Here is a 25,724-nt window from a genome sequence, read left to right as displayed (position 1 = left end):
ATCACTGGATGCCAACTTTATTGCCAGCACCAAGTTCGTACGTCCTCCGCCATCAGTTGACAGCACTAAAAACAAAGCAAAACCCGAGGACGATTGCTGCCTCGTCACGTAGCCGGAGTGATTCCGACGATATCTTTGGATAAGGATCTCGTGCAGCTCCGGTCGCAGGAGCTCGGTTGGAGCAAGAATCCATCGATCGTTGCCACGCCTCGCAGCCATAGCGAAGTCCATGAGAGTTGGCCTGCAGACGATCACTTAGTGCACTTTGCCACGTCACTTTAGCCTCCTCAGAGTGGGGGCCTACGTGCCTTTGGTGTCTAGCAGATCTTGTCTTTTGGGGAAATAGATGTATATATACAGCAGTACTACGTCTCTGTATAAAAGATATACTCTCATATTACTAGGAAGCTTTCGACGTACGTAGGTAGGTAGGCTTGTCATGCATATATAAGGAAGGGTAAGATAGTAAATAAAAGAATCTTTTGTTACTTAGAAATGTAGTATGATACTAGAAGAGAGTTGGGATGTTAACATCTCTTACCTCCTACCACTAATAATACTAAATAGTCATTTCGTTTGGTGGATGAGAGGAGTGAGTAGGCAGGGTTAATAGTATCCAAATAGATTATTTCTTCGACTCTAAGAGATCTCATAGGAGTAGTCGTTTTAACTGAAACAGTGGTTGAGTTTATTGGCAAACGCAAAAAATTGCAAGTGTTACACACGTCAAAACAATTGAAAGACCAAAAAAGAAAAACGAACTCGATCCCTCCTGAGATCAAATGGAAAATACGAAGAGAGATCGATAAGTTAACAGAATGTCAAAAGAACCAAGTTGCAACTGGATGTCGAGGGCCGTTGGTTCTACGTAAGTACGTACATACGTACGTATCTCTTTAACACATGGGAAGATCAGACGGCGGAGGAGGCAACTTCTGATTAGGAAGCGGCCCATCGTTCACCACCCACGCCATCTTCAATCCCCAGCTCGTGTGCACTTCCAGATGGCAATGCATGAACCATACACCTGCCAAAGTAAGATAACGAATCATATCATATATAATATAGCTCAATAATCTAGCTCACTAGGACCAAATGGGAAAAGAAAAAGGAAAGGAGATTAAACTTAGATTACCAGGGTTATCAGCTAAGAAGCGGACTGCGACCCAACCCCCATCAGGAACCCCAACCGTGTTCCTCTCGACCGGGTCGACCAAATTAAACTTGGATGGGTCCTTGCTCGGGTCGTAGTTCCCAAATCCTTGGCCTACTACGAAGAAATTAAAGCCATGCAGGTGCAATGGATGGCTCTCGGCGCCTTGGATGCTCGTGTCCTGCATCACTAGCTCAACACTAGTGTTAAATGGCAGCACTACCACCTTGGTCCCATTGGTGACAAACGAGTTGTTCGGTGGAGTCCCTGTGTAGTTAAATGGAAATGGAGGGGTTATAGGGAAGTCGGTCGTGTATACCCCCTTGGATTGCCCAAAGTAGTGAGCTTGGAGGAGAGCCGTGGTTGGTAGAGTCCATGACACGTTGTTGACCGTGGCAGTGAATTTTGTGCCATTAGGCCCTTGGCATGTTTGGTTCTTAGGGCAAGGATTGGTCCCAAGACCTACGGTGAAGAAGAACCGCTTGTCGACGGTCTGCGGCACGTTCGCCGGAAACTGCGCGCTAGCGAGGCTTCTTAACTTCCCGGTAAAGTTCGCGGCGAACGCGGTGTCGTTAAAGTTGGGTAGCTTGGGTGTGAGGAGTGGGAGTTTGGAAGAAGAGGAGGATGCACGGAGTGGATTAACGTATTCGAGAATCCCAGCGACCGTCGTGTTGTCGAAGGTACCGGAGGCGGTGGTGGCGTACGGTCTAGCGGTCATCAGGTAGGTTGCGTTCGGGGCGGCCGGCTTCGTGTGCAGGAGGACGTTGTAGGTCTGGCCGGGGGTTATCAGGAGGATGTCGGTGTCCAACGGTTTTACGTAGACGGCGTCGGTGTCCACGACGGTGAGGTTGTGGCCGGCGATGCTGAAGAATAGTTCATCGTTGAGTGCAGCGTTGATCATCCGGAGAAGGTACGTCTTCCCGGCCTTCACCTTTAACTTGAACGTATCTGATATATATATATATATAATACATATAAAATTATTAGCACGTACGTATTACGTAATCTTCTCTTCTTCTTCCTTTTTTTTTTTTGGAAGCTTAAATTATTATGTGAAGTATACCTTTAGTAGTCGAGCAATTGTATAATGGGCCAGGAAGCCCATTAATGGTGTAGGCATCTGAGACATTTGGGCCTGCTCCGGTTTGAAGAGACTGGGCAATGACTGCCTCTGGATCCACATTAAACCACTCCCCTGTTGTTGTTGTTGTTGTTAATTGTTGTTATAATGTTATCTAGATATTATTACTTAGATTTTAAAGAGATTAAGCTACTAATTACCGAAGATGATGGGGATTTCCTTGTAGGGCTTAATGAAGGGATAAGGGACACCAAGCTTGGGGAGGATTATGATGGGGCCATATATGGAAGACCTCATCCATGAGATGTGTGCATGCCACCATAGAGTCCCTCTTTGCCCCACGATGGTGAAGTTGTACACATAGCTTTGCCCCGTTTGTATGGGGCATTGGGTCACATAGGACGGTCCGTCGGACCATCCACTTCGCAGTTGCCGAACTCCATGCCTAGTCACCCATCACCCATATTAATGTAGCATGTTAGTCAATAGTAGTCATGCATGCATGCACGCATGCATTTGAGTGTCTATATAAAGAAGTTGATGAGAGTAATACACGTTACCAGTGTAGAGTGACGTTATTTGGAATATGGTTAACCACCTTGACGATCACACGGTCGCCTTCCCTCGCGACGATCCTCGGACCGGGCATCCGGCCATTCACCGTCGCGACGCTCCTCGTGTGGCATAGTCGTGTAATGTTCTTCAATCTTATCTACGGAAGCAATCAACAAACATAGATATATATTTGCTATCATATAAGTGTAGTGTGTGTGTGTGTATATATATATATATATATAGAGAGAGAGAGAGAGAGAGAGAGAGAGAGAGAGAGAGAGAGAGAGAGAGAGAGAGAGAGAGAGAGAGTAACATATGTAAATATTTAAATACGTACATCAAACTTGTAATTCCTCGTCATGGTTGCGAATGAGAGATGTGGCAATGCCAATAAGATGCTCAGCATCAGAGCGATAAAAGTGGCCGTAGTCATCTCGATCGATCGGTCTTGCTGTAGTAACCTCTTTCACTAGGTAGCTAAGAGTTGGAGAGGAGTAGTGGTGGACTTTAGAACTAGATATGGCTCAGGTTTGATGGATGGTAGGGTGGTGTTATATGTCTATATATAGATGGTGGGGTTCGGATGTGTTTGGTTGATTAGGTGATGATAATGATGAAACAGGATGCAAATGTACTCAAATTGGAATCGCTTTTTCCTTCTTCTTCTTCTTCTTCTTCTTCTTCAGATAGATGTCTTGTCGAGTAGGTCAGGAGTTGGGTCGAGCTGAACTTTAGAGTGCTGATAAAGTAAACAAACTTTTTGAATCGTGATTAAGTTGATTTCACACACTTAGGTCATTAATTATTATTATTATTATTATATATATATTTGCAACTCAATCACTGTGTGATTGATATACAGCAACTCTTTGCAACAGTAACGTACTTACTATCTATATATTGACATGCATGTTGAAACTTTTCTAATAGTATCTACATCATATCTCGTTCTTTTAACCCCAGGATTATTTATTATTTTTTGTAGCTACACTTCTGCATGCACTTGTAGTGAATCCACTGACAATGTTTCAAAAGATGGCCAAGAATCTTATTTGTTTGATCCCTAGCTCGATCGAACTGTCTCTCTCACTCTACCTAGGAGATTCGTTTACAATCTCGCAAGCAACCTATATCTAGACAGCATAGAACATTTGATAGGGTCGTTGTTCCTGGAGCTAGTTGAAACCAACTGCAATACCATCTTCCTAAGTGATTCTTCTAATCTATCTGCCATCCACCTTGCATGTGGCCCCCCCTCCCCACCCCTCCTTCAAACCTACTCGTTTCTGTTTGTCTTAATTATTAAGAAAACACTTAGCTTTTCATTTCGCAAACACATGGTTATAGCTAGTAATCCCATATCTAAGCTAGTGTTGTTTGATTTCTTGTGATTATAGTTTGTTTCTGTGATGTTTTTAGGTACTATTCCTTGATTGAAACATCCAACCACATGTCTCTTGCGACAAGAGCACACCGTTTAGGCAAATATTTATATATGATTGTCCGGATAACGATGTTAATTTTAGCCACGTAAATCATTGATATTCTACAACGACTTCACTTCTATGACATGAAGTGGGTGGTGGTGTTCGAGTGAGGATCTAAAATTAGTTTTTACGCAAGTTTTGGTACTTACGTACGTACGAAATACGTACAAAGAGTTGATTAATGTTGGTTAGTAGCGAATTAACTCGAAATCTGATTACCTCACCAAGTCGACATGAACTGCCCTAGACATAACTCCTTGAGATTTTGAACTACAAGCTGAACTATGAATGAATTGCTTTGCTCTATGTATGAAAGAAGTGCATTTATATACCATCAATGCCTCAAATTCTTTTTACTTATGATTGTCATAAGATATCTTGGAGTGTTATCCTAAGAATGATATAGGAGTGACAAACTTGTGAGATATTGCCTGAGTTTGGGTCTAAGTTCAAGCCAACATGAACACAACTTATTTATTAAACGAGTTAGAATATTCAACACGAGCATGTTTTATTCGTTAGTTTATCAGGTTGGCACATGTTCTTCGTATTGATAAAAGTTACTCGTGTTTTAAACGTATTATTTGGATAATAAATGCACTATTTGGGTTATTGTGCTAATTATAATGAGTTAATGAATCATAAACAGATTAAACTTACATGAGGTAAACGAGTTAAAGTAATAAACACTAAACCATTTAGTACTCGAGTTAAGCAGGCCAATCCGTTTATAATATGAACTTGATTATATTAAACTCAAATTCATTTAAAACTTTTGGTAATCTGTGCACAGGTAGCCCTATCTGCCTATCCTATTTTTTAATTCCATTGGGCCGATTAGGATCGAATTTAAATTATGAGACCTAATCTATATATAATTGAGTGAGGCTTGGATTTGTAATGACCAACTTGACCTAATCTTGCCCAATATTACATTTATTTTAGACATAAAGTTTAATATATTTGGGCATTTTAATGTCTATTAAGTTAAGATTTCATATGGTTAGCGGAGCGGATCAAGCCTAAGCTCAATCTTGACCTAGTTGTTTGACAAGTTAACGTGTTAGGCTTGGATCAAGCTTCAATTACATAAGGCAAGCTTCAATTTTTTTTTAAAGAATAATTATTCTAAGCCAGGGCCATGCTTAAGCCTATTCATTGAGCTTGGATTGGGCCAGACTCGAACCTAATCCAAATTGAAAAATGTTCAAGTCTATGCTGAGAATCTTATCGAGTTATCAGGTCGGATCAAACAATTCTCAACCCTAGTCTAATTTGAAAAAAAACAGCTAAGTTCCCGCAACTGCTCATCAAGCTTAGCGTAACGTCAATATGAGAAAGTTATGACCTTTGAAATATAGTACTTATGATGCACGAACTCCGAGTGTATCTAATTATGATTTCTAGGATAGGCGAGTTGGACAATATGTACAACAATTATTATAGAATGTAATTAACTCACTTTTCTCGTTTTAGCAAGAAATGACGTAAGCCAAAGAATCACCGGATGTGCTCGTATTTACTCGTGGTAACGACAAATTTTTTCTCGTACTTCTATGTTATACCGTCTACGTGTTTCAATCGTATCGATTAGATTGATGTGACCTAGAATAACAATGATTTATCCGCAAGTAATCTTATTGTTTTAAGGTCTATAAATATTCGCAAAATTCTTCACCCTATCATATACCTTAGACAAATAGTGTATACCTTAGATAACAGTGCAATAGCTCAAAAGAGAGATTATAGTTTAGGTGTGTATAGCAATGGAGAAAGGAAAGATGATTGATCTAAATGCCTATCCTCCTAGCTCCCCATCCTCTGATTCATCGCCCCCTAGCTCTATTAGAAGAAATTTCAATATTTCGTCCCCTAATCAGAATGAAGATAATGTTGAGCCGACGAATGAATATCAAAGCGAAAGGCGTGAGGAGGAGGTATATGATTTCAACCACAAATGTGGAATCACTAAATATTTTGTGACCATCAATATCTTTTTCTTTTCTACTCATTTTTTTCTTAAGTATGCATTCATAATTCCCAATTATATATTTTACTCTGCTCTTGTTATTAAAATTTTTTGAGTTTCTTTTAGTTTTAGGTTTGTATTTGTTGTTTCATATATATATATATATATATATAATCACTGAGCCATACTCGAGCCCAAGCTTTGCTTGGCCGAACTTCTAGCTAGATCTTGGGCCCGAACATTTTAAACCAAATCTAGATTCAAATGATGGTCAAAGGGTCTAGATTACTTTATGTATAAACACTAAAATGGAAAGAATCAATGGAGTATATATCCACTGTTAGATTCTTTACTGAATAGTTCAAATCTAATAATTCCTCTGAAACACCCATATTTGGAAAGAGATAAATATAAGATAAGGATGGTTGTATCAGTACATCACTTTGGTTCATGCATTTGCATTAAAACTTTCCTCCAATACTCTAGACCTCCTACTTATCCATAAACTCCCTACTGTCAAGACTAGTTTAGATATGGATGAACCCTAAATGGAAAGAAGTAATTGAGTATATAATCCTTAGATTCTTTACTAGTTAGTCGAAATCTTACAATGGCAAGGAAATACCAATGTTTAGAAAGAACTCATAATACGACAAGGATAATTATATGAGTACATCTTATTCTCTCATTCCGTTCATGTATCTGTGTTAATACTTTCTTCCAATACTTTCTCCTATTTCTCTATAAATACCCTCCTACCAAGGCGAATACAATCACAAGCAATCCAATATCTAGCTAGAAAAACCCAACAAAAATCCTCAAGTTCTTTCGATTATTTCTTCTACTTCCTCCAATGGCATCAGCACCCTCTCGCTCCTCCTCCTCCACTGAATCTGACCCTATCCTCCCCGTTGAAAACCCTATGCCTATCTCATATGCACCTCCAAATTTAAGTTCAAGTGATTCTGATGATGAGGATATTGATTCATTCCTCAAGAATGTGCTGGTCGACCAAGAGATGATGGTCGAGGAGGACAAGGCGAATGAAAACAAGACGGAGGTTTCAACAGAGGAGAATGTGATGAAAGATGTACCTCCCAGACCAGCGACGACATCGACAGGCGAAGCCTCATCAAGCAAGAGGCCGAGGGACTTACCAGATGGCTGGGAGATACAAGTGAAGGAGAGGGAGCATGGAAAGTCTGCGGGCCACAAAGATAAAGTAATGATTCAATAAATACATCATGCAAATAATTAGTTAATTTTCAAATAATTTTAATTATGTTGGATATTGCAGTACTATATCCAACCTGTGACTGGCCGAAGATTTCGGTCCATGAGGGAAGTCAGCCGCTTTTTGGCAACCGGCATCGCTAGGCTACCAAAAGCGGGGGTGAGCTCTTGACTCTAGTGATTATCCTTAGGATTTGTTTTCCTTAATATTATTATTTCCAGGGATATTGTTAATTTCTTTTAATATTTTTTTCACAGGCTTCTGGCTCTCGTACATCGGCACCAGAACACGAAAACCAAGATAATACCGATAGTGAGCCAAAGGATGATAGATACTTGGGGGATGTCACCTGGGTGTTGGGCCAACCAAGTGGTGACACGGACACGACACCATTTGTGGAGGATGCCCAAGTCTCCCCCGAGGTTCATGAGGCCTGGGAAGATGAGCTTCACCGTAAAATATCTGTCGGTGACGATGAAGAAAGGTAAATTAAGAAGACTTTACTTATGCTGCTAATTTTTATGCTCTTGAGGTTTTTACATTTATTATTATTATTATTATTGTTTTATAGGCCATCGCGTAGGCAAAAGCCAGACGATGGAAATCCAGATGATGGAACCGGCTAAAAGACGGTGATGGTGCTCAATCTTCAAATTTTTTTTTTTTTGTTTGTTTGTATTCTTTCTCTTTTTTATAATATCTATATTGTAAAGAGCAAGAAGAGGTGTATATCACGTAATTTTTGTAGCACTTGCTATTTTGTTTTGAGGAATGGAAAAAAGAAAATCAAAATTTGTCGCCCATTGTCTCTCTTTTAATTAATGTTGCTGTCAATGCTTGAAAGTACACTTTATAACAAACAGTTTTTGATGGATATTGCTATTTAAAGCTGGATTAGAAATTTTAGAAGGTTAGTGGTGGATCCTCTTCAACTAAAGCTGGATGGTCTTTGTTGGCATAATTCAAAAGCCTAACTATCCTCAACTACTTTGATTATATAAAACTCCTGCATTGGGCTTGCAGCCGATCTATAATTCGGCCGACCAAACTCGAGTATTTATTTATAATCCATGAGATATAAGACTCGGGCCGAATGTAAAGTAAAATAGGTGATAACAATTATTGAGCGAGCGTAAATAGGCCTTCGATGAAAGCATAGGAACAGGTTGGCTTAGAGGGCCGGGCCTAAGTCTAGCGTAGCGAGTTGGGCCGGGCCTATTACGATTAAAATCTAGCGGGTTCGGATCGGTCCCAGTACCAATACCATGTACAGCTGTTTAAATAAACTAGGCAACTAGCTCTAACGGCTAGTTTGTGAAACCACCACCCTTTACGATTGTTCTGCTACCATCCATCCTCCCTTTTAAAAACTTCTGATTAAATGACCGTTGCAATAGCTCTTTCTCTAGCTCTTTCTCCTTGATCTACTCTTCGAATTTTGGTCATTTCTCCACCCAATCCGTAGATAGATTTGAAGGAGTTAGAGAAGAATACGAACCCAACAATGGATTCGAGGAAAACCCGATTGAATCTTCCGGTGGGGATGGAGACTTCTCTCCGTCTCGATACGATCACGACTTGCTTCCCGGCAATGCCGAAGACGCCGTCGCCCTCGAAAACGACGTACAGTGATCGATTCATCCCCTGCAGATCGTCGTCGAGGCTTCAGAACTTCAACTTGGTGGAGAAATCGTCACCAGCCAAGGAAGGTGGTAACGAGGCTTACTCGAGATTGCTCCGTGCCGAGCTCTTCGGGCCCGATTCCGTGCCGTGTTCTCCGGGAGGTCAGGGCTCGCCGATGAGCCCGAACAAGAACTTGTTCCGCTTCAAGACGGATCACTCCACCCCGAGCTCGCCGTTTTCCGGATTAGCCTCTAGCCAGGACGGCGGGCTTCTAAACGAAGTCTCGACTCCGCCTAAGGCCCCGAGGAAGATACCCAAGACGCCCCATAAGGTAATGGCGAATTGAGTTTGTGCTTCCCATCTAATTACGAGCCCAGGACTAACTCAGAAGTAAATGTGGCAATTTTGATGAATTAAGGAGATATGAATATTAATTTTTTTTTGGGGGGGTTAATCTGATGTAGGTTCTTGATGCACCATCTCTTCAAGATGATTTCTATTTGAACTTGGTAGATTGGTCCTCGCAAAATGTATTGGCTGTTGGGTTGGGCACTTGTGTTTATCTTTGGTCAGCAACAACAAGCAAGGTGTGTCCAACTTCTTCACTTTAAGCCATGTTTCATATCTAGAATCAAGCTTCGATTAGTTAAGCTTGTTGGTCTTATTTGTAACAAAGTTTTGTGTTTTTTTTTAAGGTGACAAAATTATGCGACTTGGGCCCTCGAGATGGTGTATGTTCTGTTCAATGGACTCGAGAGGGCTCCTATCTGTCAATCGGAACGAGTCTCGGAGAAGTACAGGTAAGTTGGAGGTTATCATAGTTGTTTCAGATATTGCCATGTTAACTACTAATATTTATCCAGAACATTAGTCAAACTGGACATTTATTAAATCTTCTAGTGCCTGTTTAGATCTGTCCTGGTTTTGCATAACCTCAATCCATCGAGTATTTTACGTTATTTTCTCGGTCATGAACAAAGATTCTAACCTTTTTGAGAGCTTAACAAGTACTAGTGTTAGTCATGACTCATGAACAAAGATTTTATCTTTGTTCAATATGATGATCACTATTAATGAAAACACTATGCCAGATTTGGGATGGATCCCGGTGCAAAAGGATTCGAAACATGGGAGGTCATCAGACAAGAACTGGAGTCCTGGCTTGGAATTCATGCATTCTATCTTCTGGAAGTAGAGACAAAAATATTCTTCAGCACGATATTCGTGTCCCAAATGACTTCATCAGCAAGTTCATAGGTCACAGATCTGAGGTGAGAATTCTCATATATAAGATCAATTATGACATTGATGCCCAACACATATAAGATGTGTATCATGTACTTGTGAAAAAAGCCAAATTTGGTTCAATATCATCTCATTCTTGTCATACAATTTGGTTAGATTGATTGTTTTATTTGAAAGAACTTCCATTGATTAGGTCTGTGGATTAAAGTGGTCGCATGACGACCGCGAACTCGCATCTGGCGGTAACGACAACCAGGTTAACATTATTTCCCCATTTCTCTATTGTAATCTGGTTATGTTCTCATAATGATGAACCACTTCTTTCCTTTCCTTCTGATAATGCCAACCAGCTCTTAGTTTGGAACCAACGTTCTCAGCATCCAGTCTTGAAACTTACTGAGCATACAGCTGCAGTCAAAGCCATTGCCTGGTCACCTCACCAGCATGGCCTTCTTGCATCAGGAGGTGGAACAGCCGATCGATGTATCCGCTTCTGGAACACTGCAAATGGCAATATGCTTAATTTCATGGACACAGGGAGTCAGGTATGTGTCCCTCTCTAGATTTTGCTGTGATAGCGAAATTTTGACATATAAAATAGTGCTGCTTCAGTCTCTCTCACTGTCCAATATCTGCAGGTGTGCAATCTAGCATGGTGCAAAAATGTGAACGAATTAGTCAGCACTCATGGTTATTCCCAAAACCAAATTATGGTGTGGAAATATCCATCCATGGGGAAGGTAAGCTTTATTAGGTGTCATAACTCTCTGGTTTTTTTTTTTAATTTATTACTTGTGTTGTATAATCTACATTGTTATCTTAATATCAAGATGCAAATAAAAAGAGTTGTAAGAGTAACTGAATTACTAATCTTCAGTGAATAGTTTTCGTAATTTGATTAATATTCCTAATATATTAAAATGCCACTTTCTTGTTTCATGATTAGAATCTCATTCACTACTTTGCATGATTAAAAAAAAAACAGGTAGCAACATTAACTGGGCATACACTTCGGGTACTCTACCTCTCAATGTCACCTGATGGGCAGGTAACTATGCTACAATCACAATCAGCTTTGCACTAATGTTTTTAATCCAGAATTTTAACAGCAAGCATATCTTCCATAGCTTAGAAAGCCTCCTGAACAAAATGAAAAATAAAAATAAAAATAAAAATAAAAATTGTGTGCTAATTCAAATCATCACTTTGTCGAACATTTCTTGCAGACCATAGTAACCGGTGCTGGAGATGAGACTCTGAGATTTTGGAACATCTTCCCTTCCACAAAAGCACAGGTAGGCCTCTCTGTTCATGTCTTCTTCTTCTTCAGGTAGCAAAATGAGAGCTGTAAACCAAGTATAAGTATATATATATCATAATGTTCAGGCTCCTGTTCGCGATTCTGGAGTCTGGTCCTTGGGACGAACTCACATTCGGTGACGAAAAATCTCCCTGTATGAGAGTTTCCATCCTTTGTGCAGATATCAGTATTGATTATTTGGAATATTCTGTAAATGTTTTAACAGCTACAGGAACAACTACAGTGTGCACACTTATCATTGACTGCATGTAATTCTTTTTTCTTTTTGTTTGGGTAGTTTCAAATCTCAATCATTGATGTATTTTTAACCTAATGACTAATTTTCTACTCATCATGCAAATCCAGCTAGTTGAGAAAGGCATCCACACTATTTCATCATTTCAGGTTTGTCATAGGAAAGGAAAGACTAGAATCTTTGATTAGTCTTCCAATATCTTTTAATGACCTTTTTTAAGTGTGTAAGAAAAGTAAAGATAATAAAGATATGAATTTTAGTTCATGAAGCTATCATTAGTCAATGTACAGGAACTTGCAAGGAAGCTAATGCAACATTTACATCGAACATCGTGAAAGGTCTCTGAATTCTGCCATAATCAAGTTTGCTGCTCTTCTATTGGATAAAGATAAATTATCTGGATCAAGAACTTGACTTTTATCACCTCCCATTCTCCAAACCACAAATACTAGTCCATGCTCTTCACGAGGTACAGAAAAGGATCCTTGGCTTTAAGATTTTTGGGACCATTCCTTTTAATTATCAATCATTAGCTAAATTAAAGAGCTTATCTACCAAGATATTCCAGCCAGGATGGTTCAATTATTCATATCAACTACTTCTCTGCATGCCATTGCCACAGCATTGAATAGCCTCCTCTCTGTTAGTGAGATCACGATTATAAAGTGCAAAGAGAACAACCCACAACTTTTTAAAGGACCAGAGGAGGAGGTCATGGGATATTTGGGAGATCGAAGTAGCATGAAAGTGATGCATCCCTTTGATCGGATTCCCAGCTAATCTATGAATAATTGAACGTGAACAGGCTTTCCAGAGATCTTTGCCGCGTGTCTTCTTACCAACCATTAAACAAGTTAGCTATATATTATTGCCCCCCTGAGTGTGTCCATCCATTTAAATAATAACCCAGCATTCTAATGCCGATGAGATTCCCAAGGGGAAAACTTCCATATACTTGCATGTAAACTTCTCATGATCTCATCTTGGCCTAACTTTGAGTCGGTATAAAGAGACATCAACATATAGGACGGTGCAATTAGCTCTTCTCCTATGCCTAAGATCTTAGGAGAACAACATTATTGTATTCACAGTAGTCGTCACCGACTTCTTCAATGCCCCCCCCCCACCAACATTGACATATATTATATATAATAGTTTTTGCTTTTATACTCTTTTAACATACGATCACTTAGATTTCACTAAATTTTAATTCAGTATCCAAATTATTAAATAAATTTCTTCCTAATAATTACTATACGGTGAAATCGACCGACCATTCGATCCGCTGAGTTGAAGAGAGGACTTTTGTGCCAAACTTTCTAAAGTTGGTCGGTGACATGTACAATAGTTTAGTAAACGGGAGCCTCGACATGCTCGCTTGAAGTAGAAGCTCGTCTCCTTAAACTGGTTGTAGGAATTTGGTAAAATAGAGGTTTACGCAACCTTTGATTGGCTACCAAAATGATTAGTGCCCCGACTGTAGCAAATTCCTGCATCGATGCTGCAGACAATCGCGTATCGTTCGCGTCGATAATAAGAACGGTCAACGACGTAATTAGACGAAACCAGAGGGACGATTTCGTAAGAGTGTTCGAGAAGCTACTGGGGTGGGGTGATTGATGGGGTGTACACAGACATGTTCTGCTGGAACGCAGGAATCTTATCATTATGTTGTACTAATTGTGATTACGAGGTAACGGCTCGCTTATTTAAACCCACGCCCCCCATCTCTTCTTCTTCCCCCTTTCTCGGCCTTTGTTTGCAAACCCTAGCTTTCATTCCCTTCTTTCTCGCCTCACCTCTCCTTAGATATCTACCCGTAGCTGCTGCATTGCTCCTTAGATCCTTTTTTCTGTTGGGATTCGGTAAGTTACCTTCCCCGGTTCCTCTAATGGCTATTTTATGGATGCTTCGTAGACGACTCGATGATTTTTTTTCCGATTTATTTTTGGTGTTGAAGGTTAAAGTTTGAGCCTTTTTTGTGATTATCCGATGTTTTGTTATGATCTGTATGCCCTATTTTATAGGCCTCGATTGGTTTAGGTTTGCGGGATTTCTATTTTATGGTTGATTCATAGAGATGGTATGATCATAAATATATCTTTAGTATGCTGAGATTGGGTTGTTCTGTTCGGAAATGTTTGTAGATCAAAATGGAGTTCGAGGGCCGACATCAGCAAGTTCAAAGGCCTAAATTTGAGTGCCTTCTTTTTGGTATGCCTTCTATTTTTTAAATTTTTTTCTTCTCGAAAGTCATTGAAGAGGTGAGGAAAATTTTGATTTTGCTCTTTGTCCTATCATGCAGACCTTGACGATACTCTATACCCCTTGAGTTCTGGCATTGCGACCGAGTGCCGGAAAAATATTGGAGGTGCATACCTGTTTGATCCCCTCATTCCTTGCGGATTACTATTTCCATCATGTTAGGAATTACTAATATGTTGATTACAACTTATATTTCAGATTATATGCTAGAGAAGCTTGGAATTGATGAGAGCAAAATCTCAGAGCTTTGCACTCTTCTTTACAAGAACTATGGCACCACAATGGCTGGTCTAAGGGTATGTTAATTTCAATGCTGTGTCTTGGTTTGTGAGAATGACCTCTTTCTTTTGTCTTACGAGCTTTGTGCAATTCAATGTGTAGGCTATTGGTTACGAATTTGATTATGATGACTACCATAGGTATTATTCCTTTCAACCTTTCTTTGGTTTGCTAATGCAATTGATAATGATTTAACTAAATTGTGGGTGGTATTAATCTTTTGATGTGGTTCAACAGCTTTGTTCATGGAAGATTACCTTATGGGAATCTTAAGCCTGATCCGGTTCTTAGGCACATTCTACTAAGCCTGCCAATTCGCAAAGTTGTAAGTCATTGAATGTCATAATGTTAGTAGAAGCTACGTCTGTTAGGACTTATGGTTTTTATTGTTATAAATCATATTTATTGTTAATTATGTTTCAGGTATTCACAAATGGTGATAAAGTCCATGCTGCAAAGGTCCTTAAGAGGCTTGGATTAGAAGATTGTTTTGAAGGAATTATATGCTTTGAGACTTTGAATCCACCATCTTCTTACTGCAAGTCAGCAGATGAAGCCAAAATCTTCGATATTGTCAAGCACTTATCTCAGCCAGATGCTGGTAGCGAACTACCAAAGACACCAATTCTTTGCAAACCATCCATAGAAGCTATGAAGCATGCTTTAAAAATGGCGGGCATTAACCCTCAGAGAACAGTAAGATGCCTGTTCATTATAGACAACGGATTTACTGTGAACCGTTTCAAATTTTATAGATTGCATACATATCCTGAGTTGTGTTTGTACTAATTCTCTGTGATGGTTCAATTTTTCCTACAGATTTTCTTTGATGACAGTGTTCGTAATATTCAGTCAGGGAAACACATCGGTCTTCACACGGTTTTGGTAAACATCTCTATTTCCATCTGTTCTGCTTTAAGACACAAAATTTACTTTTATCTTGAGCATGCTAACACAGCTTTTCCTGCCAAATCTATTGATCTAGGTGGGCACTTCGACTAGAATGAAAGGTGCAGACTATGCATTGGAAAGTATCCACAACATCAGGGAGGCATTGCCTGAGCTCTGGGAGGAGTCCGAGAAAGCTGAAGAAGTGCGGTACTCGAGCAAGGTCGCCATTGAGACTTTTGTGACTGCGTAGTTTGGGGAATCATCCTCATAGTCCATCTCTGTGTAGCTTGTTGCTGAAACTAAATTAGGGAGAAGGGTGATAGACATGGAATAGCAATCCGTCAGAGGTTAATGCCTTACCATTTAGTCTGTCAGATGCCTGTAACTAGTTGTAAGAAATAAATGGTCTTCTCTTCTTTCTCCTGTGATCTGCTAGTAAACTAGAAGAGCTTAAAATGGTAAAAGAGTGCATTTGGAGCTCTTGTTGATTGATATTAGAAGAAAAACAGTGTTTGGAATCGAAACCTGTTGATCTTGAGCGAATCATCCATCTATCAAAAGAAGATCTATCAAATGAAGCTTGACGCAGAGGAGTAGATGAGATATAAAAGCGTTTCTTCTATATCATAGAGATAATTTTTTATTAATCAGTTTGATGAAGATTTAACAATTAAGATCTTTAAGGGTATAATAGGAATGAAAGATATTATCAGTTCAGTAGGTAATTTTTTTTAGATATATAATATTGCACATTATTTTTTGATAATTATATTATCTTAATATTTTATCAAGTAGAAGACATATATATCATTAATTGAGAGTACTATACATATATATATATATATATATATATATATATATATTAAAATAAGGGTATTGATGTCTTTTATAATTAACTTGATGAAAATTTAATTACATTTTATCTTTTTAATTATTTTTTATTATTTACATATATCTTCCATTAGTTTAAGATTGAATTAAATTAAATTTTAATAGATAGAGATAGATAATTATATTTAAATTGAAGTTTATCTCTAATAATCAAATTTAAATTATTTAATATTAAATGATATCTCCTATAATTAAGCATAATTATATTTAAAAGAGAAATCTCAACGGAAGAAAAAAAAACGTGTAGAACGCTTCTTCCGTACTATAAAATTAATTATTTATCAATCAGTTTAATGAAAATTGAATAGTTAAGATCTTCAAGGGTATAATAAGAAAATTAGGAAGTTAGACACACGTAATTAAATCTTTTTAACTAATATACTTTTTTATCTTACCTAACGTAGTTTTGAAACCTATACTAAGAAAACGGTACCATAAAATTCCAATATGACATCAAGCTAAACACATTAAGCATGTGAGTCTTAATCTCACTATTGACATGCAGTAGAATTAGGATCTTTTTATGACACAAAATGGGGTATTTTTCAGTCAAATCGACATGCAAAAGCGACTAAGTCATCTATTGCTTTTGCATCTGAGATCAGTTCAAATTTGCCTTCCTGTTTGGAAGAAGGTCTTGGTCCTTTTTAAAGACCTTTGAACATTTGTATGCATACTGGTGAAGTTTTGAATCCTCTCTTCAGGTTTCAACTGCTAGAAACTACCACTCTCCTGGAAGTTTCTGACGCTTGAAACGCTGACCACCCCCTTCGAGTTTCTCTTCTTAGTCTCAACTGTCTGTTTGGAAACTTGAATGAGCTGCATCCGGCCATCGCCGTAGAGGTTGACCATTTCGACGGAGTTAATGGAGTCACCGTTGCAAAATTAGCCCGATAGCAAAACCGGATATCGGTTATCACATCAAGGATCCGAACCCTGATACGAATCGGACCCGAGAGTTATACGATCGGCCTGCTGGTTGTTGTTCTGCTATCCATGGGCCATGGCCTATGGGCTACCGACACGTGTCTGCCATGTCCCACAAATTGCTGACTCAGCATCCCAACGCGCGCCATACGTAATCGGCATCGGCCTATGAATGGGATCGAAGAGATAAGGTGGTGTCAGTTCCAGTCTCACTCACGGCGAGTGAGAGCTCCAAAAAGTGAGACTTCGCCGGCGTATGGCTGCGAGCTCCCACTAATAAAAATGGCGATGCGCGTTTCCTTCCTCTCATCCTCATTCCTGGATTCTCGCCTCGTTTCCCCAAGATCCGCTCTCTTCTCCTCTCCTCCCCCTTCTCCCTCTCACAAGCTTGGTGGAAAGAGGAAGAGTTATAGAGCTCTCTCCGCGAAGGCCATGGCGGAAGCCTCCCCGATAACTGTCCTGGTCACGGGCGCCGGTGGTAGAACTGGTAATTTCGCTTTTCTTATGCTCTCTTTGATAACGTGATGCCCTTTAATCTGAAGAAAGAGAAGATATTAGGTCACGGAAGAGAAGTCCTTATGTAATTGGATTGAATGGACGTATTAGGGTAATAGAAGAGCGAATTGTGAACGTTGTTAGATACTTAGATATAAAATGAAACAATTAATTTCTGTCAAAAAGCTGATTCTTTTTAGTATTAAATTGAGTTCAAGCAATTTCGAGGTCCCATTAATGCTTACATTCATTTCCTTTTAATCTATAGATGAACCTGAGATATAGCCATTGGGCAATGCATATGGTTGCTTCTTCCATGGACATCTTATATACATCAACTTAAATACTTAACCCTGTAGAGTTATGAAGTATGGAATCTATGTATACATACATAAAAGATGAAGTGATACAATGGCGAGCACATACGTAAACAAGTGGTGATTTTTTTTAAATTAACAGTTTCTATTGTTTCCTTTTCCTTCTGGAAAAATTTTAAGGTCAAATTGTTTACAAGAAGTTGAAGGAGAGAGCAGACCAGTTTACTGCAAGAGGCCTTGTCAGGACTGAAGAGAGCAAAACTAATGTTGGAGGTGCCGATGATGTATTTGTTGGTGATATAAGACAAGCTGAAGATGTTATTCCAGCTGTTCAGGGCATTGATGCACTCATAATTCTCACCAGCGCAGTGCCAAAGATGAAACCAGGGTTTAATCCAAGTGAAGGAGGACGACCTGAGTTCTACTTTGAAGAAGGATCTTTTCCTGAGCAAGTAACATATAGTTGATGACTTCTAACTCATTAGTTGCTATTTCATCTTTTCCTCTATAACTTGTCAATATTTTTTTCTCTCTCTTTATTAGGTTGATTGGATTGGTCAGAAGAATCAAATTGATGCCGGTAATCTCTCTCTCTCTCTCCCTGCTCCTTCTCTCAGCATATATGTCTATGTGTGCCTCTCATTATAATGTCAACCCGTCTTTATGTAATTTTTGGTGCGTTGTTCAATTATATCTTTTCTTTGCTCATTTGTCTCATTGTCTATTCTAAATGTATATTTTGTAGCCATCAAGTTCATAGTCATCAATAGATCGAATTGTTAAGCTCTCTTTCTTATCTGTTTCGACTTGGCTCAAATATTTTATGCCAAACACTCTTTGTTGTACAGCCAAAGCTGTTGGCGTAAAACAAATTGTCTTGGTTGGATCTATGGGTGGAACAGATGTGAATCACCCCTTGAACAGCATCGGGAATGGAAACATCTTAGTAAGTTACACTTGATTTTTTTTATCATTCTTTCTGTTTGCCATTCTAATTCTTATGAATTCTGCAGGTACTGACTGTGAATATTTGTGTATTATCTTTTAGTATTGTTAGCTTACTGTAGTTTAACTTAATGTTGTCTTGATTGCATAAATCATATCCATGATACTTCTTTGTATCATTGCAGGTGTGGAAGCGGAAGGCAGAGCAGTACTTAGCTGACTCTGGATTACCATATACGATAATCAGGTAAAGCTTGGTTGCTATTGATCTTTAAGTATGACACTGATTTCTGTCAGAGCAGATTCTTGCATTCATGTTCTCAGCAATTTTGTGTTTGTGTCTGCACTGACAACTAATGTCTTCGCCCACAATTTATGAATTTCATTGCAAGAATATCAGCTGGTGTGTTGTAGTATAACCATATCCAACTGAAAGGCTGAAAATTCGTTTACTGACAAGAAAAATGTCACCATATATCAAAGGCTCCTGAAGGAAAATTTGTTTTCTTTAGATTACAAATCATGGTCGAGGTTAAGACAATTATTTGGCCTTTGTACTAGGGCTGGAGGATTACAGGATAAAGATGGAGGCGTGCGAGAATTAATCGTTGGAAAAGATGATGAGCTTCTCAAAACAGAAACTAGAACAATTGCTAGGGCTGATGTTGCAGAAGTCTGCCTTCAGGTACTTTAACACCTCATAAATAAGCAAGTACAGATGACCACTGGTCCCCATTATTGAGATTTCAGATTTCCAAGATTGATTACTTAACTCCTACCACATCAGATCCTATTATACATTGTCTGTTACTGTTCATTTTCATTGGAGTTTTTAATGCTCTGTTTTCTCACCAGGCATTGTATTTCTTGGATGTTTTTTTTATGGTCGATAATAAGTTAAAATTAACAGCCTGTTGAAATAAATAATGTATGAGCGGCTTTTTATCATGAATCGTTTCTTCAATTACACTCATTTAGATTTCTTTTATCTTTTTTCTGTGATAAATTTTGGATGCTGTGATGTTAAATCCATGTATAATACATTACATTCCACTTTCTTGATACCTATTTCATCTAAGTGCAAATTGTTTCCGTTGACAGGCTTTGCAAATTGAGGAGGCAAAGTTTAAGGCAATTGATCTTGCATCAAAGCCAGAGGGTGCAGGTACACCAACTACAGATTTCAAGGCACTATTTTCACAGATCACTGCTCGTTTCTAAGTGAGATAACAATTTTGGGGCCAGAGTTTGTGTTCTATTCTTGTCTGAAGATCCAGGAACAACTGCATAATTGTTTTATACTTTGTTGAGCGCCATCCGCGGCCTACCATTCAATATATAATTTCTGTGCCTTAACCCGTTGTAGAATTTTGTTTATCTCTTTTTCTATGAATTAGTGTTTCACTTTCTTTTGGATGACAATATCTATTTTGCAAAGCTATTCATGAACTGTATAACAGGCAGCTCTTTTCGATATATATTGGAATTGTCGAAGGCATGCCAACTATAGATAACTTTTTTCTTTTGTGAAACTATTGACATGTTAAAGCCATGCATCCATTTCATTCAGCCGAATAGTCGTAATTCCCAAATATTTTCTTTTAGTAATTTATTTTCTCTGTTTTGCTTGACAATGGAAGAACCTTAGACAACTTTGAATCAGAACACAATCCAATAAGCCCCAAAGTATAGTGAATACTCTACAACTGAGTCTCCTTATCCTCTTCCTTTTTCGGTTTCCTAGTATTGTCTTCGTAATCCAATAGGACTCAGACTTAGGTTGAACTAATCCCAACCTAAATATAAAAGTAGACTCAAAATTATTTATGAGCCTCATGATTAGATATGAGTTGGACAAAGAGCTTATCTTCCTCAAATACAGAGACACTTAAATTCTACTAAATTTTTAGCTGCATAATATATTCATCTCTCCGTGAGTACAACTGTACAAGTGTGAGGTTCATTTCAAATTTACAACTATAAAGGCCTGATCACTAGGCCGAGTTCTAATTGGGCCCTACGATATCTTTTCGACCCATTCAAGCCTCGAGTATATACGAGTACTAAGTACTAACCGCGAACGACAACTTTCGATTCCCTTCTCGCGAGCGCCATAAGAGGAGCAGCAGCAAAACCCTAGGGATGAAGCGTGCGAAGACGACCGCCATGGTGGAGTCGAAGGAGAAGGGAGAGGTGGCGAAGAAGGCAAAGAAGAACGACGAGGGTGGAATCTTCGCCTCCTGCTCCTTCTCCGATCTCGGACTCCATCCCACCTTGTGCCAACACCTCCAAGGTCTCTCCTCTCTTACTTCTTTACTAGCTTCTGAATTTCGAGCTTGATTTGGTTGAAATTTTATTTATAGATAAAATGGGGTTCGAATTCCCCACTCAGATCCAGGCGCAAGCGATTCCGGTTGTAATCTCTGGACGCCATGTGTATCCTTTTGGTGTCATTGGTTTGCTTGAATTGCTCTACTTTTTGTTTGTTGATTGACTTGACCGGTGAATTTGTTGGGAAAGTCTTGTTAATGCTGCTACTGGAACGGGAAAGACGGTAGTATACCTCGCTCCCCTAGTCCACCTTATGCAGATGCGTGAACCTCGTATCGAGAGGTCCGATGGAACCTTCGGTATGAATCATAAGCTTCCACTTTGTTGTTTGAATTTCTTGTTCTTGAAACAAATTTCCGAGGTGCGATATGCTACTGGGGTTAATGATTTAGGTTGTTACAGCGTTGGTGCTTGTGCCGACGCGAGAACTGTGCATGCAGGTTTATGGCATTGCACAGAAGTTGGTGCATCGTTTCCATTGGATAGTTCCTGGATATATAATGGGTGGTGAGAACAGGGGAAAAGAGAAAGCCAGGTTGCGCAAAGGTCTGAACTTTTTATTCTTATATAAGATATATGATGCACATCATCATCGATAGAATTATTTTGGCTTGATATCTTCAGAATTTTTTTTCTTTAATGGGGACTGTACTGTTGAGTTCCTTGTTTTATGCTGATGAGTTTAGAACCGACGCTTTTTATATTTTATGGAGGAAGCAGATAGCAGATAGCCTTTTACTTTTATGGAGGAAGCAAAAACCTGCAGGATGGAGATGGATTCTTCTTCTTTTTATTATTATCTCTTCTCATCTTTTCTTACCTTGAATCCTCTTTGGCTTTTATCAAGTTGTTTTATTTTTTATATGTATTTAAAGAAGATGCTTGAAAATTCAGACTGCTCGTCGTTTTTTTTTTTTTTTGAAGTATGAAATCACTACAACCCAATTCAATTGGTTCCTCACAATTCTTTCCAGGAATATCTATCCTAGTTGCAACTCCCGGGCGTCTTTTGGATCACCTGAAGAATACCTCGTCATTTGTGTATACAAATTTGCGCTGGATAGTTTTTGATGAAGCTGACAGGTTTGAATTTTGCTTGCTATGCAATTTCTTCCTGTGTAAAATATCTCCTTTCTCATGGAAATTCCACATATTCTTGACATGGTTTTTATTTTCAAATTTTATATTCATAAATAGCATTCTCGAATTGGGCTTTGGAAAAGCAGTGGAAGAAATACTTGAATTTTTGGGTTCAAGGAAAAATGATTCAGACTGCCAAGAGAACAAACAGGTGGTGCCTACAAAAGTTTCTAGGCAGAACTTACTTCTTTCAGCAACACTGAATGAAAAGGTGAATCGATTAGCTAATATCAGCTTGGAGAATCCAGTTATGATTGGCTTGAATGGTGGGAAAGTCTCTTCTGAACCACGAAGCTTGTTAGGCAGGAAACTCACATCGCTAGCTTCTCAAATGGACGAAGATCTAGAGAAGCATGATATCTTGCCTAGTCATTCTGTTGATAATTACAACCTTCCTGCCCAACTGATTCAAAGATATGTTAAAGGTAGCTGTCCAATTATACACGCAGACCTTTTAGCTCATGGTTTTCTAGATTGGTTGCGCATTGCAATAACAAATGAATGATTATATGCAGTGCCTTGTGGTTCACGGCTTGTGGTTCTTCTCTCCATTCTCAGGACTCTCTTTGAAAGGGAAGTCTCTCAGAAGGTATTGTCAACATGTCAGCTTTGGGACACTTTGCTTATTTTTAGCGTCACGAGCCTAACCTTCGATACTTTTTCGTCATTGGTTGATCTATAAGTCACTCATTCCATATTTATAAGAATCATTTGACTAGAAAATTCTTCTGCTCAAATCCGTTAATTAGGTATTCGTGTTTGCTTACAGTTCCATTCTGCAGATTGTGGTTTTCCTTTCAACGTGCGATGCAGTAGATTTCCACTACATGCTGTTCAGCGAGTTCCAGTGGTGTCGTGAGACTCGCGACTTACAACCAGAAATGCATCAGAAGAAAAAATTCCTCAGTTGCAAGGTATTCCATTTGCATGGGAACATGGAACATGAAGATCGCAGAAAAGCATTTCAGAGCTTCAGTCTTGAAAAGTCAGCACTACTGTTGTGCACAGATGTTGCTGCTAGAGGTTTGGATTTTCCAAGAGTCAAGTGTATAGTTCAGTATGATTCACCAGGAGAGGCTTCTGAATATGTGCATAGGTATGGCAAATATTCTGCTGCAAATGAAATTTGCTAGTAGATCAAATTAAATGAGGGACTCATTAAATAATAAAAAAGTTCATCTCATACAAAGTCAAATTCAAGTTGAAACTGAGAAAATCCTGAAAACTAATATTTCAAATAAGAAATTCTTTCTTCAGTCTTTAGACTAGAGAAGAGATTAATCTTGATCTTAAGGAGAGGTTTATGGTTTGAGAGAGGCATAATTAGGGTGCCATTATGTTTTTTTATATCTTTCTGGCTTTTCCTGGCTCTTTCTATTAACAACTATATTCTTCTTCTATTTTTAGGGTTGGAAGAACTGCTCGGTTAGGTGAGGAAGGAGAGGCTTTGCTATTTCTTCAGCCTGTGGAAATTGATTATTTGCATGATTTGGAGCATCATGGTGTATCCTTGAAAGAATACCCAATTCAAAAGGTTCTAGATAGTTTTCCCTTGCAAGGCCAGCATTATAACAAGAAAGTGATATCTGTAGATCTACATCCGTGGGTGTTATATCTGCAGAGAGCACTAGAAAGTTTTATTCTGGCAGAGGTAAAGGCTGTTATTCTTTTATTCACAGCATTTATATAGCTTAAGAATAATCTCATTTCCTTGTCCAGAATCTGGAAAAGATCATTGCAGAAGGACATAAGATTGTTTCTTGTATCATGTTCTAGTGATATCTTACATTTAAGTTGCTATATATAATCATGCTTTTTATTTTGAGCAGTCTAGGGAAGACTAGTCCCTTGTCTTAGCTGAGGAAGCTTGGGCTAATCCGAATCAGGGCAAAATATGGTTTTTAATAAAAGAAAAGTTTAAACATTGTTCTGTGTACTGACTGATCCTGCTGCGGTTTATTTGTTTGATAAAATATCCTTTTCCTGGATCATAATGGAGACAATGAGCCATTTTTTCACCTAGTAACTTTGGGTTTTTCATGCGATTCAGCCCAAGATGAAGAAACTCGCCAGGGATGCTTTCTGCTCATGGCTAAGAGCATACACAGCTCATCGTGGTGAACTAAAGAAGATTTTCATGGTGAAGAAACTCCATTTGGGACATGTAGCAAGAAGTTTTGGATTGAAAGAACAACCTTCTTTGGTTGGAAGATCACACCAGATGCAGGCAAAGAAGAGGAAAAGAGATCAGAGGCAAGACAAATCAGTTAAAAAGCGACGGCTATCTGCAAATTCCAAAAGGTATAGAGCTTTCTAGCTCTATTTTTCTAATACAAAGCCAGGGGAGATTGACATGATGATGTCTTTGCTCTAGGTAACTATCGAGGCAGTCATATTTTATTGGACTCTGTTTGGAAGTTGTGCTGGAACTCTCTGTTAACGAAGTTCTGCTTATGGATCAACACATGGAGCTCCAGCTCGGGCAAATGAACACAGGCTGACGAACTAACTTGAAAGAATTTTGGGAAATTGTCATAATCTAGCTTGACGTTTTCCAAATGGCAAGTAAGACGTGATACAAAATTTTGTTCCCAGAGTGCAATGATGGTTTTGTGGTTGTCGGTAACGACATTGTCAATCAGTTGAATCTATGTATCATTCTGGTTATTTTTAATTATTTCATGTCGGAAGGGACATATATTGATGGTGGTGTATTATTCTTGCCGGCAACTTTCGTTTTGTGGTTCATTGGGAGGGTAAGGTACAAGAGATGCCGTTAGGCACAATCATATTTTCACTTTAGCATGTCGATTGAGACACTTTGAATTAGTATTATTTGGTGTCATGATAGCCTATTCAATCAATAATGTATTGTATATATATATATATATATATCTTGTCAATGTTCCATGTTTTCGATTTAAGCTTAGCATAAAAAGTTTAATAGTCCAGTCTGTTGGTCCACCTCTGTAAATGCCACAAGAGTGACTACAGCAAATACCTACTTTATGCTTAAGAAAAAAGAAAGTTCTTATAAAAATAACTATAGCAAATAGCAGGTAACTTATATTCAAAAGATAACGAGAAATAATAGCAATAATATGCTTATCATCTGTTCATGATAATTATTATTCATGCTGGGCCCGCTTAAACCATGGGCTCTGAGAAATAAACGGAAATGGATCCTAAATTCACTAACCAAATAATCGTTTGATTCGGATCCGAACCGAAATCCCGCTCTTTTGCCATTACTTGCCCCCTTCCCTAAACCCTAAAACCTGTTTCTTCTCAGCAGAGCTGAAGAAGATGGCATCGATGGAGAAATTTAAGCTCGGTTTAC

General features: G+C 38.8%; 5 protein-coding genes across 5 annotated transcripts; 4 read left to right on the top strand and 1 right to left on the bottom strand.

The window, feature by feature from the left end:
* Positions 1-662: 662 nt before the first annotated feature.
* Positions 663-3,318, bottom strand: LOC140764263 (laccase-10-like). The gene is made up of 6 exons (XM_073102730.1): positions 3,127-3,318; positions 2,795-2,946; positions 2,435-2,679; positions 2,217-2,348; positions 1,136-2,101; positions 663-1,027 (listed from the first exon to the last, which is right to left on the bottom strand). The coding sequence occupies exons 1-6, from the start codon at positions 3,220-3,222 to the stop codon at positions 897-899; spliced, it is 1,722 nt and encodes a 573-aa protein (XP_072958831.1). The 5' UTR covers positions 3,223-3,318; the 3' UTR covers positions 663-896.
* A 5,489-nt stretch (positions 3,319-8,807) lies between these two features.
* On the top strand, positions 8,808-12,167 carry LOC140765528 (B-type cell cycle switch protein ccs52B-like). The gene is made up of 10 exons (XM_073104666.1): positions 8,808-9,433; positions 9,567-9,689; positions 9,798-9,902; positions 10,194-10,373; positions 10,541-10,603; positions 10,698-10,892; positions 10,986-11,087; positions 11,333-11,395; positions 11,574-11,642; positions 11,734-12,167. The coding sequence occupies exons 1-10, from the start codon at positions 8,984-8,986 to the stop codon at positions 11,785-11,787; spliced, it is 1,404 nt and encodes a 467-aa protein (XP_072960767.1). The 5' UTR covers positions 8,808-8,983; the 3' UTR covers positions 11,788-12,167.
* Positions 12,168-13,621: 1,454 nt separating this feature from the next.
* Positions 13,622-15,802, top strand: LOC140765350 (uncharacterized protein C24B11.05-like). The gene is made up of 9 exons (XM_073104394.1): positions 13,622-13,768; positions 14,051-14,117; positions 14,209-14,274; positions 14,367-14,464; positions 14,550-14,587; positions 14,685-14,772; positions 14,871-15,143; positions 15,267-15,332; positions 15,433-15,802. Exons 2-9 carry the CDS (start codon positions 14,057-14,059, stop codon positions 15,586-15,588), a joined length of 846 nt encoding a protein of 281 aa, XP_072960495.1. The 5' UTR covers positions 13,622-13,768; positions 14,051-14,056; the 3' UTR covers positions 15,589-15,802.
* Positions 15,803-17,333: 1,531 nt separating this feature from the next.
* On the top strand, positions 17,334-20,420 carry LOC140765120 (uncharacterized protein At5g02240-like). The gene is made up of 7 exons (XM_073104047.1): positions 17,334-17,643; positions 18,149-18,420; positions 18,512-18,548; positions 18,817-18,914; positions 19,099-19,160; positions 19,475-19,598; positions 20,015-20,420. The coding sequence occupies exons 1-7, from the start codon at positions 17,439-17,441 to the stop codon at positions 20,132-20,134; spliced, it is 918 nt and encodes a 305-aa protein (XP_072960148.1). The 5' UTR covers positions 17,334-17,438; the 3' UTR covers positions 20,135-20,420.
* Positions 20,421-21,000: 580 nt separating this feature from the next.
* LOC140765905 (DEAD-box ATP-dependent RNA helicase 17) lies at positions 21,001-25,189 on the top strand. The gene is made up of 11 exons (XM_073105210.1): positions 21,001-21,206; positions 21,277-21,349; positions 21,434-21,543; positions 21,647-21,790; positions 22,219-22,327; positions 22,442-22,809; positions 22,900-22,973; positions 23,167-23,480; positions 23,792-24,035; positions 24,435-24,685; positions 24,759-25,189. The coding sequence occupies exons 1-11, from the start codon at positions 21,056-21,058 to the stop codon at positions 24,760-24,762; spliced, it is 1,842 nt and encodes a 613-aa protein (XP_072961311.1). The 5' UTR covers positions 21,001-21,055; the 3' UTR covers positions 24,763-25,189.
* Positions 25,190-25,724: the final 535 nt, after the last annotated feature.

This window comes from Typha angustifolia, chromosome 8, assembly GCF_048772165.1.
Source record: "Typha angustifolia cultivar Huaian chromosome 8, ASM4877216v1, whole genome shotgun sequence".
Taxonomy (NCBI): domain Eukaryota; kingdom Viridiplantae; phylum Streptophyta; class Magnoliopsida; order Poales; family Typhaceae; genus Typha; species Typha angustifolia.
The sequence above is the reverse complement of the archived record's forward strand: the minus strand, read 5'-3'. Positions and strand labels throughout refer to the sequence as shown.